An 18,128-nucleotide genomic window follows, 5' to 3' on the forward strand; every position below is an offset into this window, starting at 1 on the left:
CGGGTTGGCACGTATGGTCGGGTTGCGATTTTGGCGCTTTCTTGTGTCTTGTGAATAGTATGCCATACAGACCCGTTTGCCACTGAACCTGCATTAACAACGACAGTGGGGCCTCCAGCCTTAGTCAAACGGGTTGACACGTATGGTCAGGTTGCGATGTTGGCGTTTTTCTCGTGATCTTGTAAATAGTATGCAATATAGACCCGTTTGCCACTGAACCTGCATTAACGACGACAGTGGGGTTACAGGCCTTAGTCAAACGGGTCGACAGGTTTCATTTTCTCTTAAAAATCGGAAGGTGACCCTTAGTTACCATATATACCGTCGCAGTGGGCCCCCAATTTGCAAAATCCTCAACTGTGGATAAAACAATTATGCCTCAATAGTTAGTCTGTCTGAAACTAAGCTGATTAAACCACATCACTGTGTGACACTTGCATTACATGTGAATGGCCCCTACGCTAATATGATTTTGTTTTTCTCTCCCTGTCTCGTCCCTGGGTCCCATTGACCCTGAGGACAATGGGACAAACAGACCCAGTTCCGGTAGATGTGAAAGTCGGCACACCTCTGATCTACTGGTCGTCCTTCAATGTGATGCCCAGCTGATGCCTGACCAACGACCACCGGCAGGACCCGCTTAATATCCGCTTAATCTCTGCTTAATCTTCGCTTAATCTCCGCTTAAGCTCCTTATCCGTTTATATGTGTGTATATACATGTATATCTCCCAAGGGTTTTTCCCTCCTAGGACTTTTATTTTTATTTCCTCGGCTAAACAACCCCGGGTTTTTGTTTTTTTTCTCCTAGGGGGTTTTTTACCCCGGGGAGGTAGCCTGCTTTGGCTTAACTTAGCTTCCTCTTCTAGACGTTACATTAGTAATAAGCTCGCTCATAATGTCGCGTCAGAGCCGCAGCAAATTTGACTGCTTATGCTATTGTGTATTATGTTATGCTATCTGTCGTTTTTCTTTGCTTTTACTGCTTCTATTAATGTAAAGCTGCTTTGAAACAATTTAGTATTGTGAAAAGCGCTATATAAATAAAATTTAATTTAATTGAATTGAATATCCTTCATGGAAACTTTCAGTAAGCCTGAACTGCTGTATCTTTTAAGTGTGTGCTGTAATAATGATTCCATGTTTACATGCTTATTTACAAACAAATCCGCGTGACCTCCCGTAATGGCGGATATCTGTTACATGCTATACAGTGTTAGACACAGTTAATATTCACTTTCGTATCCTTCATGGCAACTTTGAGTAATGCTGCGCTGCGGGATTTGCTGTAAAATGATTCTATATTGTTTACATGCAAGGCAATTCCATACATTGCGCTTTACACGCAACACCGTTTTTATGAGCGCTGCGTTACACGGAGACGCGAGCTCGCGCACATGGACGTGCCATATGCAATGTGTTTTTAAAGTTCATACGCGCTTACAGAAACACGTTTAAAACCGACGCTAGACGATAAGGGGATGGGCATCTGAAAACAGTCATCTGAAAACAGCTTTTTATATTAATTGCTGCAGATGTTTATCTGAGATTAAGTTTATGTACAAGTATAATGTAACTTAATATCAGTGACATTTACCCATCAGTTATATAAGTAAGGGTATTTCTGTGGACAATTTATGCTAACAGCTGTTTATAACTCTCTTAGAGGTCTGCATCTCTCTCATCAGTACAAAACTATGAAGTGGAAAAACACTTTTTGGACATAAAGTTATATGGTAACATGAGCCACATGAAGTTCACAGCTCTGTTGTGTATCAGTTTCTTAGTTTATACAAAGTTTTTAAATAAGGTTTGTTTCCAAATAAACTTAAAATGTCCTACTAACCATCATTTCTATTTTGATTATATTGTTAACTTAATAAACCTCAAACAAACATGTATACATTTGTCCTCACATTCTTTACTGTAGTTCATTCTCACATTCCTGCCTCATTATGCAGCTCATTATGCGAGCCTTTGTTTGCTAGCTGTCAATCAATCCTTCTCGCATACGGCCCCTCTAAACAAAAAGTGTCTTACAATTTCTAAATCAATACATTGTTTTATGTGAATAATTAGGCATGGTGATTGTCACATCATTTTAAAGAAAAAACTCTAGACTACTAGATTCTGTTTAGGAAAGTGTTGTTAAAACATGTTTAGTATGGGTTTTGTGGACTTATATCAGTGACTTAAAAATTTTGCTTTTTTAAAAACCACGCATAAACATTTTTCTCTCAAAAATACAAACATGTACATACATGTAGCTCATATAATATTTTAGCCCAGTTTGTGCTGAACGCAGTGTTATGAGACACTTGCCATTATTTTGTTTTAAAGCAACTGAAAAAAGACCATATGTAAGAGCATGTCAGAACCTCTGAGAGTGTCCAAAAATGGTCGGACCCCAGAGGGTTAAGTATTTACTAAAAATGATAAGAGCCTCTCAAAACGAATAATAACACAGGGTCTGGAGCAGGTACTGCGAGTCATTTTGACTGGTGTAGCTTAATATTACACAAAAATCAAATATAAATATTAGGGCTGGCAGCATTAACAGCATTAACCAGGAGCGCCCGCCTGGGTTTGACCACCAGCAAACCGCCCGGGTTTGATCCGCGAGTGAAGTAGTTTATTTTAATCTTTAAATGTGCATCATGAGTTTACCATTATAATCCAACTATGCCTTATGTGTTAGGAGTTTAAAAGCCATCTGTGTCAATTTAAGAACAGATGTGTGTATTCATGTCGGGCACAAAGGGTTTTTGTATAGGGAATAGCCAAGGGTCAAATAGGTCATGGAAAGGAGACACTGGTCTGAGGACTGTCATGTGGTTCTTCAAGTTACAAGCCTGAACAGAAACATATTGTTGAACCAGGGAGGGGAGGGAACAAAGACCTATATATTTACCAAGCCCTGGCTCAGAGGGTCAGACTGGTTTTGGAGGATCCTCCCAGGACTTCACTCTGGTTCTGGGAGGATTCACCAGGGCAGTCTCGGCTTCTTATTTGACCGGAAAATAAAAGTCTATCTCTTGAAATCAAAACCTAAGACTGAAGATTGTTTCATTTGAGGAAAAAGAAAACCACAACACGAGCAGTTTTTTTAAATGCTGCAACGACCGATTGGAGTGTGGCTCTTTCACGTACGCATGCAGGCACACATACACCAGATGCATAAACAACCAAGAGACGTGTCACATGCACATATTCTTCTATCTGCTTTGTCATACAGTGCGCCAACCAGTCTGCATCATGACACACTCGCCTCTTGGTGGTTCGTGGATCTGGTTTGTGTGTGCATGCATGAAACAAAAAAACGCGATGACATTTTAAAGCGAAGTTAATAGTGAAACCGGTTAATCACTGCATCCCTAGTCAGTACATGTGTACTTACCAAAGTTCAATGTTTGGGGATGTACTGGGGCAACTGGTGGCCTAAGTAGCTTCATAGCAGGTTGCTGGTGGAACAGAGTCGTGTGAGGAGGGACCTGCTCTGCTCCTGAAGAACGAATCACGTCATAACTGTCTGGGATAGACACACACAGCATGTTTGCCAGCGTTGACACCACCCCTTGAATGTTCTGGGATATAGGCAGACACATAAACAAATTTTAAATCCATTCATTCTTGCTTAAGCATAACAATCTTATAAGCATTACTGCTATAAAACAATAAAATGCAATTTCAGAAACTGACCCATGCAGCTACTGTGTCTAGAGTAATGGCTACTGACACCAGGTCAGTCTTTGAGCAAATGGACAGCTGTCCCAGATGCGAACCGAAAAAATTGCATGCTGGCTCTTTCTTGACTTCCAACAGCCTGGCATCAGAGTCTAGAGGGAAAACCAGCATGTCATAACATGATTATATTATATGAATATTAGTTGAAAATGTTGTAAAAGCTTGAAAATGTTGTAAAAAACGTAGTGAGCTGCATAATTCACACATTAGTACCAAAATACCGGCAAACTCTGTAAGAGAGAAGATGTTTCCTCTAAACCAGCGCACAGCGAGGTCGGTGTTGTGTTGTAAACAATGGTGTGCGTTATGACAAGATGCTGATAGTCGAGCAAAGTTGCTCGATCTGCACACCTGCATCTTAAACATTAGACAGTAATGTCTAAACATAAGGCTTCACAGAAAGTGTGCAAAAGACTTGGGTAATTCGCCAAATAGATAGTAAACTGTTTTAAACAACTCTGGTGAAGCGATTAGGTTGATTTAGCACTTTACGTGTGTTTGACTTCAAGCAGCAGAGAGAAACAGTGCCGTAAACCGGTCCTTCCAATTTACCAGTTTTTTTAAAAACGTTCCTGTTCACATCTGTGAACAGGAACATTTAAAAAAAAAAAAAATGGTTAAATGTGTGTTTTTAACACATGCAGTCTTTACTGGTAAATTGCAGTAAAGAGATCATCTGATCTCTTTACTGCAATTTACCAGTAAAGACTGCATGTGTTAAAAACACACATTTAACACAAGAAACACATTTAACGTTAAATCACCGTTATATAAAGCAGGTTTTTTCACAAAACCACAACATTTTTAATAAAACACTCACTTATTAATAAGCATATGCGTAAATCAAGTGACTTGCGTAACTGCAATATTTGCTTGTTTGGGATGTTTTCTACACACAGTCTACATCTGTATTTAATCTTAATGCTACTAAGTTTTAAAAATCTACTTCTTTCGGTTTGAAGAGCCTATTTGCAAAGGGTAGTTTGTAGAAATTAAATTGCAAGGTTGGTGCAGGTGTGGTGGAGGAACTCACTAAATTCTGGAACAGACAAATATTTCTTTAGATTACCTTTACTTGCACTGGGCAGCATGGGGATGACTGGAGAAACAGCCGGAGATGGTGGCTCTTCTTTAACTCTAGAGAGATCTGGGTAACGGCTGATTTCCATGCCAACTACGCTTTCAGGAGAAGATGATGGGACAAAGCTGTTTGGAGTGTCCCTGTCGACACAATGTTCCTGACCCCTTGGAAAGAAAACATAAAACAATTTTATCCCTCTGAAGTCTAAGGGGGTTTTGAGGCCCTGGAGAAGTTTTGACCTGCATTGAGAATTGTGTTTTTATCAGTTGCTTAAAAAATAATAATGGCAGGTCTCATAACACTGTGTTCAACACAAACTGGGCTACAATAATATGTGAGCAACGTGTATGTTGTATTTTTGACAAAAAAGTTTGATCTTCTATTCAAATAATTTGTTATAATATATAAAGTATACCGTATCCACCTTATTTTCGAAAGCAAAGTGATGTGAGGTATTTCCCTTCTTTGTGCGAGACATCCGTGCAGTGAGAGCATGCATAAAATATGATTTAAACAGTTACGGGTAATATTTACTACACCTGCCATGTATGAACTAACCTGGTGCAACCAGACTCTTGTACATTCATTTCATTTGTACAGAGAGTCTGGCCACGCTCCATTGCAACGGGTTACTTCCGTTAAGGAGGGTCCTCTGTTGAAGTTTAAAACTATTGGATCTGCCCAGAGTCACTCTGAATCTGCCATAACCAATCGCTAACAATTGGTAGTGACGTATGTCACTCAGTCTGGCGCACGACTTCAATGTCTGCGTTCTTAGCCACTCCCCGCTGTTCGCTGATTGGTCCTGCAGATTTTTGCCGGAGAAAATGAAACTCTACACAGCAGTCCCAGACGTTCTTCTGAAGCGAAATGAAAATTAAGCGGAAGAACGTAGGAGGGCAGAGCCAGGCTATGTATGAACCAGTGTGAGAATGAAATTGAGAAGTGGCCTGCTATATCATATGAAGATGTATTAAATCATTTTGTGTTGTTGCTTGGGGGTGACGAGTCTTCAATGCGCAAATATAAAAGCATAGAGACATACCAGTATCTTTACAATGGGAAAGTCAGTCGAGTGTTTGTACCATAGGTTTGTACATGGAATAGACCAAGACTCCGTGTTTTTAACCTTTTCAGGCGATGGTTTACAATTGTCACAACTGTCCCTTTGGTGTGAGTTTTTTTAAACAGCAATTTTTAATTGACTTGTTTGAGTTTTTATGGCGACACATAAAGCATCATTGCGTTCTGACAGTCAACGGCATCTTTTCATTCAACACATTGTACTTTTTTTAACAAACCATAAGACGTATATTAAACTACTATTCTATGTATTTAGTATTGTTTTCGTTTTATGAAAATATAATTACATAATTACTGGATTTCGTATTAAACATTAAAAAAGTCAGTCAAAATGGCACACTCGTGTCCCTTGCAATACGACTACCATTAGCTTTAGTTGCTCACCGGAAGTCTTACACAAAGGTGCATAAAGATGGCGACGCCCACTTTTACGTAAAAAATAAGGTGGATAGAAACCATGGTTTTACTATAGAAAAAGTATAACAACCATGTTTTTGGCTTAATTCAATTTGTATTACCATATGCTTCATAGAAATATCACGATTAAACTGGTTTCTGTAATGTGCCAATAGTAAAATTGTGGTTACTGTGGATTAGCTACAAATACTATAGTATAATCATGGTAAATTTTATAAGGGGTGAGAGTAGTCAACTTATCAATACTTTGGGTTTTTATCAGATGCAAATACTCCATCAGGTGTGCAACCGTGTGTGCAATGAACTTCCACTGCAAATCAATTCAATTTTATTTATACAGTGCTTTTCACAATTGTTTAACTGTTCCAAAGCAATTTTACATAAATAAAAATAAAAAAACAGAAAAATCATAGGACAACAAAGTAGCAAAGTACAGTGGCTAAAATTAATTCTTACTAGTGAGTGGAGTAATAACACAACGTATATGTAACGTTAATCTAATGTTAATCTAATGTCAGCTGACTTTCAAGCGGTTAAAAAAATCTTAGGAGAAAAACCATATGGTAAAAGTCCTTGGCAGAAAAAAACCCTTTGCAAGAGAGCCAAACATAGCTGATTCTATAGAGGATATACTATATTGAGTACTATATTATAAAAATGTATGTGAAGAGTAGAGTTTTATTTAAAATAAAATTAAGTTAAAGGAAGTCACTGGGTGATCCATAAAAAAATAAATACTTTAAGATTTATGAAGAATTCAACATTTAGAAAAAAAGGGGAGACAGGCGTGAATAAACAAGGTTTTAAATGTCTGGTTTGCTGATGCAATATAAGTAGCGTCATTCATAAGAATAGCACAAAGCATGCCAAATATATGCCTCTTATGTTTGGGGAGACGCGTGGCCACGTGTTTGGGGAGGCCTGTGGCCGTGTGTTTAGTCGTTTACGTGAGTCGGCTGCAGTCGAAATCAAGGTAAAACAACACGCATTCACAGCACTGAATGCAGAAACTAGATGAGGCATTGACTATCCCTTGACTGTGGGGCAGAAGCCACGCAATTGCCTCACATTTTTGCTGCCCGTCACGCCACACGTATTTGCAGGAGTGCTCTGAGTGGCTGAAGTTGAATCAAATAATAGCAGTGCAAGATCAGCCCCAAAGACTGTACCTCTCCTTCTCTCACACATGTAATTCCACAAAGTGAGAATATTTGCTTTTGATTCACTTACATCATTTAAAAGTAGAGATTCCAAGCATTATGTTTTCTAGAGATAAGTAAACGGCTCTGATGGTAGTATCTTTGCATTGTACCATGGGATGTCATTTTCAAATTATGCCAGTCAACATTGCATTTTATTATTATTGTTATAGGCTGTGTGTGTTTTTTTTATATGAACATTAAACAAATGCGTTGGTCTCGAGGACTACGAGTCCTTCTCCTCCCACTGTGGTCAAGACCGAGTCAAGACCGAGTCTTTGAAGGAACAAGTCCGAGAAAGCAGAAATCTGTCTCGAGACCGAACTCGAGTACTACATTTCTAACACGGGGAAAATGCCGCTAAATTGGAAAAAGCTGTTGTGCGATAGACTGTACTAACAGATTTAACAAGAATTTGTGTTACAGACTGCCAAGAAACACAGAAAGAAGAAGTAAATGGATTGTCCATGCCACTGTCCACTGACCTCAGGTGGGTTGACAAGTTGCTAGGGTTACTATCAAGTTAAACTAAATTACATTTTTGCTGATAATTATACTGACATTTTCGTGGCCGCCGCTAGAACAGCCAGCCATTTTGTTGAATGTTTGCAACTCAAAAGAGAAGTAAATCAGTAGCATAAGCCATATGTCAGGTATGTTAAAAATACACCAATGAATACTCTTATTCTGTGTAATTGCAAAGTTTTATCAGTGAGCCTTCATTAAAAACATCAATTATGATGAGCCTTGTGTTTTACAAAGGTGGGATGGTTTAGTGTTAGGCAAGACAAACATATGTAGTGATTTTGACATGGGCACAAATTAATTAAGTGATTTTCACATGGGCTACCATTGGTTAGTATGCCACACAAAGGACACTAGAGGTTTAGTTTGTCATCTAATTTATCTGAAGGATTTTGTGAGATTTGGACCAGCTTGTAGAACAAATCTGGAACACGCAGATGAAAGTCCCTTGGAGTGTAGGTTTGCTCTTCTGAGCTTAACCTTGTTGCAGACGTAGGTTATTGCCTTTTTGGACGTGAGGCTCACTCACGCACAGGCCAGAGACTCAGAACTTGTGGTCATCTGGTTCAGTCTCTGTTGTCTAACTCAGAACGAGGGGCTGTAAAATCTTAAGAAGAGATTCAAAAACTTGGTTCGTTTTTCGATGATCTGTTATTGTCTCTCTCAGTGGGAGTCAAGAAGTTGGGTGCTCTGTTTCAGTCTCTAGCACACAAGCAGGAGACTCAAAACTTGAAGTTTTGGGTATACTCTGTTAATGTCTCTCTTTTCAAGGAGGTTTTAAATAAATGGTAAATGGACTGCATTTATATAGTGCTTTTAACAGACCTATGGCCATCCAAAGCGCTTTACAATTTGCCTCACATTCACCCATTCACTCCCACATTCATACACCGACAGCGGTGTCAGCCATGCAAGGCGCAAGCCAGCTCGTGGGGAGCAACTGGGTTTAGGTGTCTTGCTCGACACTTGGTCCAGTGGAGCCGGGGATTGAATCACCAACCTTCCAGTTTGTAGACAACCTACGTAAACCACTGCCGCCCCATAAGATTTAGAGCTTAGGATTTGGTCGTGTTCTGTTTCAGTCTCTAGCACTCAACCGGAAACTTAGAACAAGGAATGTCTGGAAAAAAGGAACTTTTATAACATTTTAGATAAGGAGGAGTTTGCATTTTGGCGCTTTCCTGATGCAGACCCTTGATTGGCTGTTGATGTCAGAGAAAGCCCACAGAATGTGGATGAGAACTTATTTGCATAGCATAAAGTACAGAGTTAAACTTTGTCTTTAGAATTACATCTATGCATTTTCCACTTACCAAACCATTTCCAAAATACCATGACCTTGTCCTGAGTGTAAAAAGTATAAACATGACAGCAACATGTTACTATATAATACATGCATTCATTCATTCATTCATTCATTCATTCATTCATTCATTCATTCATTCATTAGTTCGTTTGTTAATAACTGTGATTATTTGAACAGTTTTATAACATAAAGTTGTAATTCAGAATGGTAGTGTCTTTAAACAAGCCAACAAGTCAATAGTCAATAAGGAGTGTTTATGATCACCCTGCCTTCATGAGATGGCGAAGGGGGGTTTGAAAGGATGAGAAGCAGAAATGATGTGAGCCAATCAAAACGTCCTCCTCTTTTCCGCTTTGGCACGGAGGTCTGCCATAAAAGATGTTGGTCAGTGGTCTTATCTGATCGAACTGGACACCAGTTTATGTTAACCCACCAAAATCTATTTCAAATGTAGCAGTTGGGAGGGGTCTGGAATGCTTTGTTGTACACTGTTTACTACACATATATGTCAGGAAAAGCAATGTCTGGCCATATGCCAATATCCACAGAGTACTGGTTGTTTGGCAAGTTGTTAGGGTCACTGTTAAGGCCAACTAAATTCAATTTAAGCTGAGTTTTACTGACGTTTTCACAGCAGTCGCTATTTTGTTAAATGTTTTGCCACTCAACAGGGCAATTCCCGGCGTGGTCACATGGAAAAGTGACATCAATTCATACTGTACCCTCTTTACTAGGAATTTAATTATACCCATACAACGGGTGAAATAAGTATTGAACACATCACCATTTTTCTCAGTAAATATATTTTCAAAGGTGCTATTGAAGAAATTTTACCAGATGTTAAAAAACAATCTAAGTAATCCATACATGCAAAGAAACCAAAACAAATAAGTTCAGAAATTATGTTGTGTAATAACGTAAAATGACACAGGGAAAATAGATTGAACACATGCAGAAAGGGAGATGCAAAAAGGCATGGAAAGCCAAGACAAAAGCTAATTATAATCAGTAATTATAAAGCAATCCAGCCCCCTGTCAGTGCAAATTAATATCAGCTAGTTCGGTCTCAACTGATGGCCTACAAAAAGGTCTTATTGCCAAAGTGTCACACAAGACACAGCTCATGATGGGTAAAAGCAAAAAGCTGTCTCAAGACCTTCGCAATCTAATTGTTGCAAAACATAATAATGGCATTGGTTATAGGCGCATTTCTAAGCTTCTGAATGTTCCAGTGAGCACTGTTGGGGCCCTCAAAGACCCCGAATTTCCTCCTGGTTGTTGTGAGGTGGAGTTGGTAGGGATGCAGGAACGTCAACAGTCTTAGGACCCTGAGTAATTGTGTGACCCAGCAGTTCATCTTCACCTTTAAATGTGGCAGTGAGCTGCTTCTGACCCAAGCTTTTAGAAACTGACAAACAGTCACAAAACAAATGATGTTCAAAAACAGATACAATTTTAAGCTAGCTCCCCTAACGCAGTTTAATATGGCTATGACACACACTTTGTACTAATTGTATGATATATCAAAAGCATAAACCAAATTTTAGTCAGTCAAAGATTTCATGCCCTCATGCTCACCCATAACATCAGTCTTCCTTGCCAGTTCCTCTGCAGTTACAAAGCCATTTAACAACTTCTGCCTTGCCACAGGAGGTGGTGTGGGTGGAAGTGAAGCAGGTGGTGTTGGAGGATTGCTAAGATTGTTCTGCTACAAGCCCAAACAAACACAAAAAAGCCTTAGAGAAAGAAGCAACTTAATTTTCTATAAAATATCATGTAGCATGTAGCCTAACGAGCATTTCTTACCAAATTACAAAACAGGTAACATAAATAAAGGCAAATAAAGTTTTTCATGGAACTTTAGGGGTGTCACGATTCTCCAAATCCTCAATTCTATTACATTTTCAATTCTAAGCCTTAGGTCACGATTCGTTTCAACTCTCTGTTTTTACCTTTTTTTTGAAAGCACAAAAAAAATGCTATGCCATTTTTAGACTAGACATTTATGAAATATAATATCTGACCTTGAACACAGAGATGCCCTGCCATGTTAGTCGTGCTGCCAGTGGAAAAATATGGTACACGCACATACAGATGAACATTCCTGTCAGTACTTTGCACCTTAAAAACAAGCTTTTATTACCGTCAGACGAGATTGTGAGACTATACCCCAATAAGTCATGTTTAAATGCTGTTTTCAAAACTCTTAAGCAGCTGAAATAAGTTGTTGTGAAACTTAAACAGATCTCAGTTCAGAGAAACGACCGGTCCTGGCACAGACGCCATTCTGGGGCATGGCAGCATCGACAATTCCATTTTTAATTCGAAGTTGTGACTTAATTTCGATCGATTTCGTGACACCCTTACTGAACATCAGCCAAAATTAAAACACATCAAAGTTGCAAGCTGTGATTAAAGGGCCCTCGCACCCATGGCCACCACCAGCCGATGGCTTTAGGAAAGCATTGAACAGTGGGCAATATGCATTTAAGTGGGTAAATATATGAGGACAATGGCAATGGTATTTTGATTTGCTAAACCTCCTGTTGGCAGTAGGTGGCACAATAACTAAAACCAAATAGCGTACATAAATGCCTTCAGTCCTAAAATCTTATTAAACAAAATTGAGGGTACTGTATGTTTAAGCTAATGTAAAACATGTCTGTTCATAATGCCAGCAGGTGGTGCTATGACTGTAACTGAATATTGGCATCTAAATTTGTCCAGGACTCTTATCAATCATGTTTGAGACACATCAGACATTGCATAATCAGTGTAAAATATGTTAACTCCTGTTGCCAGCTGGTGGTGCTATGACCATAAGTGACTATTGGCATCTAAATTTGTTCAGTCCAGGACTATTATCAATCATGTTTGAGACACATCAGACATTGCATAATCAGAGTAAAATATGTTAACTCCTGTTGCCAGCTGGTGGTGCTATGACCATAAGTGACTATTGGCATCTAAATTTGTTCAGTCCAGGACTCTTATCAATCATGTTTCAGACACATCATACATTGCATAATCAGAGTAAAATATGTCAATTCCTGATGCCAGCTGGTGGCCCCATTACCCATAATTGTCTATTGGCATATAGATTTGTTCAGGTCAAGACTCATATCAATCATGTAAAGTTTGGGACAGATCGGACACTGAGTTCCAGCAACTTCCGGTTTTATAGCAAATCAGAACTGACACAAAATTTTATGTAGAGTCAAATCCTTCACAATTCAGCATCAAAAAGACCTTAAGATGACACTCACCAAATATGATGATGATTTGACAAAAACTGTAAGAGGAGTAAATAAGTAAATCTCAGTGTAAAACATGCCATTTTCTGCTGCCTGTAGGTGGTGCTATGACTGTATCTGAATAATGCCATGTTAATGTGTTTAGAACAGAACACTTCATGTCAAGTCTGGGACAGGTAGGACATTGTATGCCTGAACTACAACAGATTCCTGTTTCATGGCGAAACATCACACTTTGCCAGGCCGCCACGGACACGCCCTTCAACGAAAAGTCAAGATCAGTCTGACCAAATGTGATACTTAAGTTCTGATTAAATCTCTATCAGCAGTAAATCACAGTGTAAAACATGACATTTCCTGCTGCCTCTAGGTAGCTGTAGCTGAATATTGGCATGAAAATGTCTTCAGGACAGGACACTTATCAAACATGAGAAGTGTGGGTCAGATTGAGCATTTTAAGCCTGAGTTAGAACAACTTCCTGTTTCATGGCAAAACCAACCTGATCTCACGAATTTCCGTGGCATAGTCACAGAATTTTTGCTCATTTTTCCATGGCATTCTCACGGATCTCCGCATATTTCTGTGGTCCTGCCACGGACTTTCTTTTCCGTGGCATTCTCACAGATTGGTTACTCAACTGTTTTGTCCTATTTTCTTACCATTGTCGCTTCGGTTTAGGGTTAGATTTACATAAAATGACATCCCTACCCAAACCCAACTCTAACCCCAACACCAGGCGACAATTGATTAAAGTTTAGAAAATATAAAAGAATACATAGTATAAACCAATACTTAAAGTGACATACTTACGCAAACACCAAATCTAACCCTAAACCGAAGCGACAATGGTTTGAAAATAGGAAAAAGCAGTTGAGTAACCAATCCGTGAGAATGCCACGGAAAAATGAACAAAAAATTCTGTGACTATCCCACGGAACTTTGTAAGATCATGTTGGGCGAAACGCAGAAATCTGTCAGGCCGCCACAGATGATGATCTGATAAAATCTCTATGAGGAGCGAAAATTTGCACAGAAATCACAGCGAAAGTTCAAAATGGCTGACTTTCTGTGGGGTTTAGAGCTTTGCAGTCGGGGGGGGGGGGGGGGGGGGGGGGTGTTCACTTGAAATTGTGTAGGTGGCTCTATCAAGCCATTTCTTAACACCCACTTTTGATGCCTATACCACCATTCTGGCCTGTTCCTTGGTGCTCGGGCCCCTTATAACAACTTGAAAAACACCTCAAGGACCCTCAAGAAACCATATCATCTAAAGGAGGAAATTGACTTTAAATGTAATACCTTATAGATGAGCTGTGAGTAGTAGTCAGATAACCCATCCAGATACGCACTTCCAAAAGATCCCGACAGTCTATTCTCTCCATTAAACTGCCCGCTGCCATATGGGGGAAAGTGTGCAAAGTTAACCCCAATCATGGGCTCCATCAATGGCAGCATAGTGAGCTGCTGTGAGAAAAACAGTGGATGATAGATGGCTTGAGTGAAACATAGCAACTGCATTTTTTATACATGCATATGATAATTGTATTACATAATGGTAGAGACGCAATTAATGCTACTTGTTAAACTGACATTAAGGTGACATTAAAGCTCTTTTTATTATCTAATAGATTCTACATCCATTTGGGCAACATTGTAAATAACCTTAATTAAATTTCCACAAATTGCTGTAATACACGAAAAAACATAATGTATCTCAATCTTTATGGTATGTATGGTATATACCAGTAATGTGATAACATTTCTTAACTCTTTCCCCACCATTAATTAAAGGAGATATTTCACAAGATTTTTAAGATGCCAAGTCAGTCTTTGGTGTCCCCAGAGTATATATCTGAAGGTCTAGCTCAAAATACCCCACAGATAATTTCATGTTCAAATTGCCACTTTGTAGGTGTGAGCAAAAATGTGCTGTTTTGGGTGTGTCCTTTTAAATTCAAATGAGCTGATCTCTGCACTAAATGGCAGTGTCAGTTTGGATAGTGCAGATTAAGGGGCGGTATTAGTTAAATTCCCTTCTCACATCATAAGGGGAGACAAATTTCAATGACCTATTTTTTACATGCTTGCAGAGAATGGTTTACCAAAACTAAGTTACATGGGTTGATCTTTTTCACATTTTCTAGGTTGATAGAAGCACTGGAGACCCAATTATAGCACTTAAACATATAAAAAGTCAGATTTTCGTGATATGTCCCCTTTAAGAGAAATTGCTTCCCTGCCAATGACAAGTTTTTCCGGCAATCTGTATTTCCGCTATTATCTACCAGGTGGGCTCTTACCTGCCTTTAAAAACCCAGAAGCAACTTCTTAGGGCAAACAGTAAGAACTCTGTGTTTGTTTTGATTATTGCTCTGAAACTGATCTCTATCAAAAGTCCTTCACAAAAATGCAATAATCTCAGCTTTTTGCTCAAAATTTGGAATTTTTGAAGAAACCTACCCATATTTGACAGGTGATAAAAAAGAACAAATGAAGATGATGAGGATAAAACTTTTTTATGAGCAGAGGGTGTTTTCTTTCATTTGATAAATTGTATATCTAAAGAAGAACGTTTTCTGGAAGGCATTAAACTTTTGTGAAAGTCTCAAAAAATGCTGCCACTGGCTGGCAACTTAGTTGCTGGTACTGGGAAAACACTGGTTTGGAAAGAGTTAAGAATTAGAACAGTTGTTTTAGTATTATCATAGCCTGTTGCCTTACAGCAAGACGTTCCCTGGTATAAGCCTTAGCTGAATCAAATGTATATGGATATTTTTCTTACAAAATCATTCTGATTACACGCAGAAGACATTTATTAACCCTTTGGAGGCATGTGGACTACTTCTGTAAAAAAATCACTTTTTGGGGGTTTAAAGTCAGACGCTGTTCCCTTATCCCTGTTGTCTTACTTTCATAAAGCTTGGCGATGGAACCTGGTTACACTGTTTGGAGCATGCCCTGACAAGAAATTAAATCACCTTTAAGAAACTTCAGTTTTAATTTTAAAGACTACCTTACAACACCGCAGCTTAACACAGGCATGTGGGGTGGGCACCGCCGAACATACAGGGACGTTACGAACCCATGGTCATGTCGGGCATGACCAGTCAAACCTGCCACAGCACACCACTTGGGAAGGCTGGATGCAGAATACAAACGTGGAAAGTGTAGAATCCATTTATGTGAGCTGAATTATTATTATTTTTTATTGTTCCATCTAAACAGTTGCCTTGACATTTCTTATGTGTTTACTCGTCATTATCGCTGGTCTAGTGGTTAGTGCTGTGCGCAGTGGTTAGGGCAGATGTACTGTCGGCGATCTGAGTTCGAATCCCGGCTTGGCGAATTTCTGTTTTATTCATGACAAACATTTGTAAAGTTCGTAGCCTTATATGCCAAAGTATTATGCTTAATTTCATTTTTAGCTGAGTTGCTGTCATATTTTTGTTCATGGGATTGCATCTACACGGAAATGAATATAATAACGTACAGTCCTTAGTTTTTTAACTTCTGATATTTTAACGTGATAAGAAAAATTAAATGTATACATTTCCTAGAGTAGCAATTTCCAAAAACAACTCTTTTCTTTAAAATATATGCTCGTAGTTACTGTACACTTGCAGTAACACTTTCAGTTTTAGTAGTAAAAAGGATTAAGACCTCTTTGTCACTTGCTGTTGCCATGGTAAATCGTAATTTATAAAACGGCTCGTTCTGGTTCTTCATTCTGATTGGTTGAAACACGTTCTAAGCCGTGATAAAATACCCCGGTAAACCCACGGTTCAGACCGCATCACAAGTAACACTGCGCCACTGTTGCTGTGTACTGATTTATGAAAATAAACATCACAGTCTTTAATCATTTTTTTTATTTTTCTACCTTTGCACAATTATGGCGATATCCAGATAAATGTCAATAAATATTTTTAAAAAAGTCATTTCGTCAATAAAGAGAAAACGTTCTCTGAGTTGTATTTGTCTTATTGATATTTCCACTATTATCCACTAGATGGCAATCTTACCCAACTTAAACACTGACGCATCCACTCGACACAACAGGCAGCATTGAATCTGATCTCTTACAAAAGTTCTTCACAAAAATGGAATTATCTCCGCTTTTAGCTGAAAATTTGAGAGGTGATAACTGATAAGAGAACACATGAAGGTAGGATGAAACTTTTTTTGTTGTTGTTGGAAAGCGGATGGACTGTTCTTTCATTTGATATTTTATGTTTATTTAAAGAAGATAATTTTTCTGTAAGGCATTAAACTAAAACTGGGTGGCAACTTAAAAAAAAAAACGCTGACGGGGAAAGAGTTAAGAGTTAAGCATGCTTCCAAGCATATTTGATCATCACTTCAACAGTTGCACAATATAAATGTTAATGTATATTTTAGATGAATGTTGATATATATATAAATAAGCACCACAGTCTTTAATCATATTTTCCTCTTCGCGTCGTGCCAAACAACACCCCTTAGCTGTTATAAAATGCACTGGTAACCCACTGCTTCTTGGGGTTTATTGCTTTAATCTGAGCTCAATTGATGATGGCTTTTCATTGTGGCTGTGCACGCGCTTAAGTCAGAGACAACCTACTCAATTGAGTCGATTGAACTAACTCACATCAGCTGTTCTGTAACTGAAAACTCAGAGTTTCCTATCTCAGAGTAAGTCAACTCAGTTCAAGTTTAAACTAGTTGGTTGAACCTCCTTATTGAAACGGGCCCCATGTATGCAATGGTTTTTATTGATTGTTTTGTTTTTATATGGATATATTAATTGAACTATTAATTGAATTAAGAGTCATAACCGCTGGTCAGTATCTCTAATATAATTACTAGTGCTGTGTTCAAAATATCGATACGACGATACATCGTCATAGACGCCTGACGATGCGCGCATCGATACAGCATCTTCCGTATCGATTCGGATGCACTTTTTAAAGTATCTTAGCCTATACTTATTAGTTGCTCTCTTATAAAACAGTACTAACGCATTAGAGAAGAAACACGACAAAGATTTGCATGTGAAAAGTGTACATCTAGAGAAGAGATACAGAGCTACTTCAAACTATAGCTGTCACATTAATAATCTGATTTCTATTAAATAGTAATAAGTCTGACTGCATGTTTACACATATATAAATAGATATAGAATAATGAAATGAGAGACAAATATAATGCCTAGAGTAAGACACTTTTTCTTTGTAAAACTGTTTAAAAAAAACATAAGTATTAACTCTGAGATTTTAAGAATTTCTATGAGTTACACCAAAAGCTAATAATGAATGGCAAAAAGACAACTGTTACAACACTGCTTATTCAATGTACATTAAACAATAATAGTAATAATGTTACTTAATTCTGAACAAAAATGTAATAGTCTTGTATCGTGATGCGCATCGTATCTGGGCCCTTGTATCGGGATACGTATCGAATCGGGAAACTGTTGGCGATACACAGCCCTAATAATTACGTTGTTGTATAGTCCTATTATTTACTATATCAGGTTGGCA

At 38.4% G+C, this 18,128-nt stretch overlaps 1 protein-coding gene across 1 annotated transcript in view; it reads right to left on the reverse strand.

Moving 5' to 3' along the window:
• kmt2ca (lysine (K)-specific methyltransferase 2Ca) overlaps positions 1-18,128 on the reverse strand; it is a 232,967-nt gene that overhangs the window by 29,828 nt on the left and 185,011 nt on the right. Inside the window, exons 46-51 of the mRNA XM_073864088.1 lie at positions 13,909-14,073; positions 10,933-11,062; positions 10,610-10,762; positions 4,813-4,983; positions 3,699-3,835; positions 3,397-3,583 (exon numbers count right to left, since the gene is read on the reverse strand). Of these exons, the coding sequence (XP_073720189.1) occupies positions 3,397-3,583; positions 3,699-3,835; positions 4,813-4,983; positions 10,610-10,762; positions 10,933-11,062; positions 13,909-14,073 (943 nt within the window). The remainder of the gene's footprint in view (positions 1-3,396; positions 3,584-3,698; positions 3,836-4,812; positions 4,984-10,609; positions 10,763-10,932; positions 11,063-13,908; positions 14,074-18,128) is intronic.

This window comes from Misgurnus anguillicaudatus, chromosome 25 (genome assembly GCF_027580225.2).
Source record: "Misgurnus anguillicaudatus chromosome 25, ASM2758022v2, whole genome shotgun sequence".
NCBI lineage: Eukaryota > Metazoa > Chordata > Actinopteri > Cypriniformes > Cobitidae > Misgurnus > Misgurnus anguillicaudatus.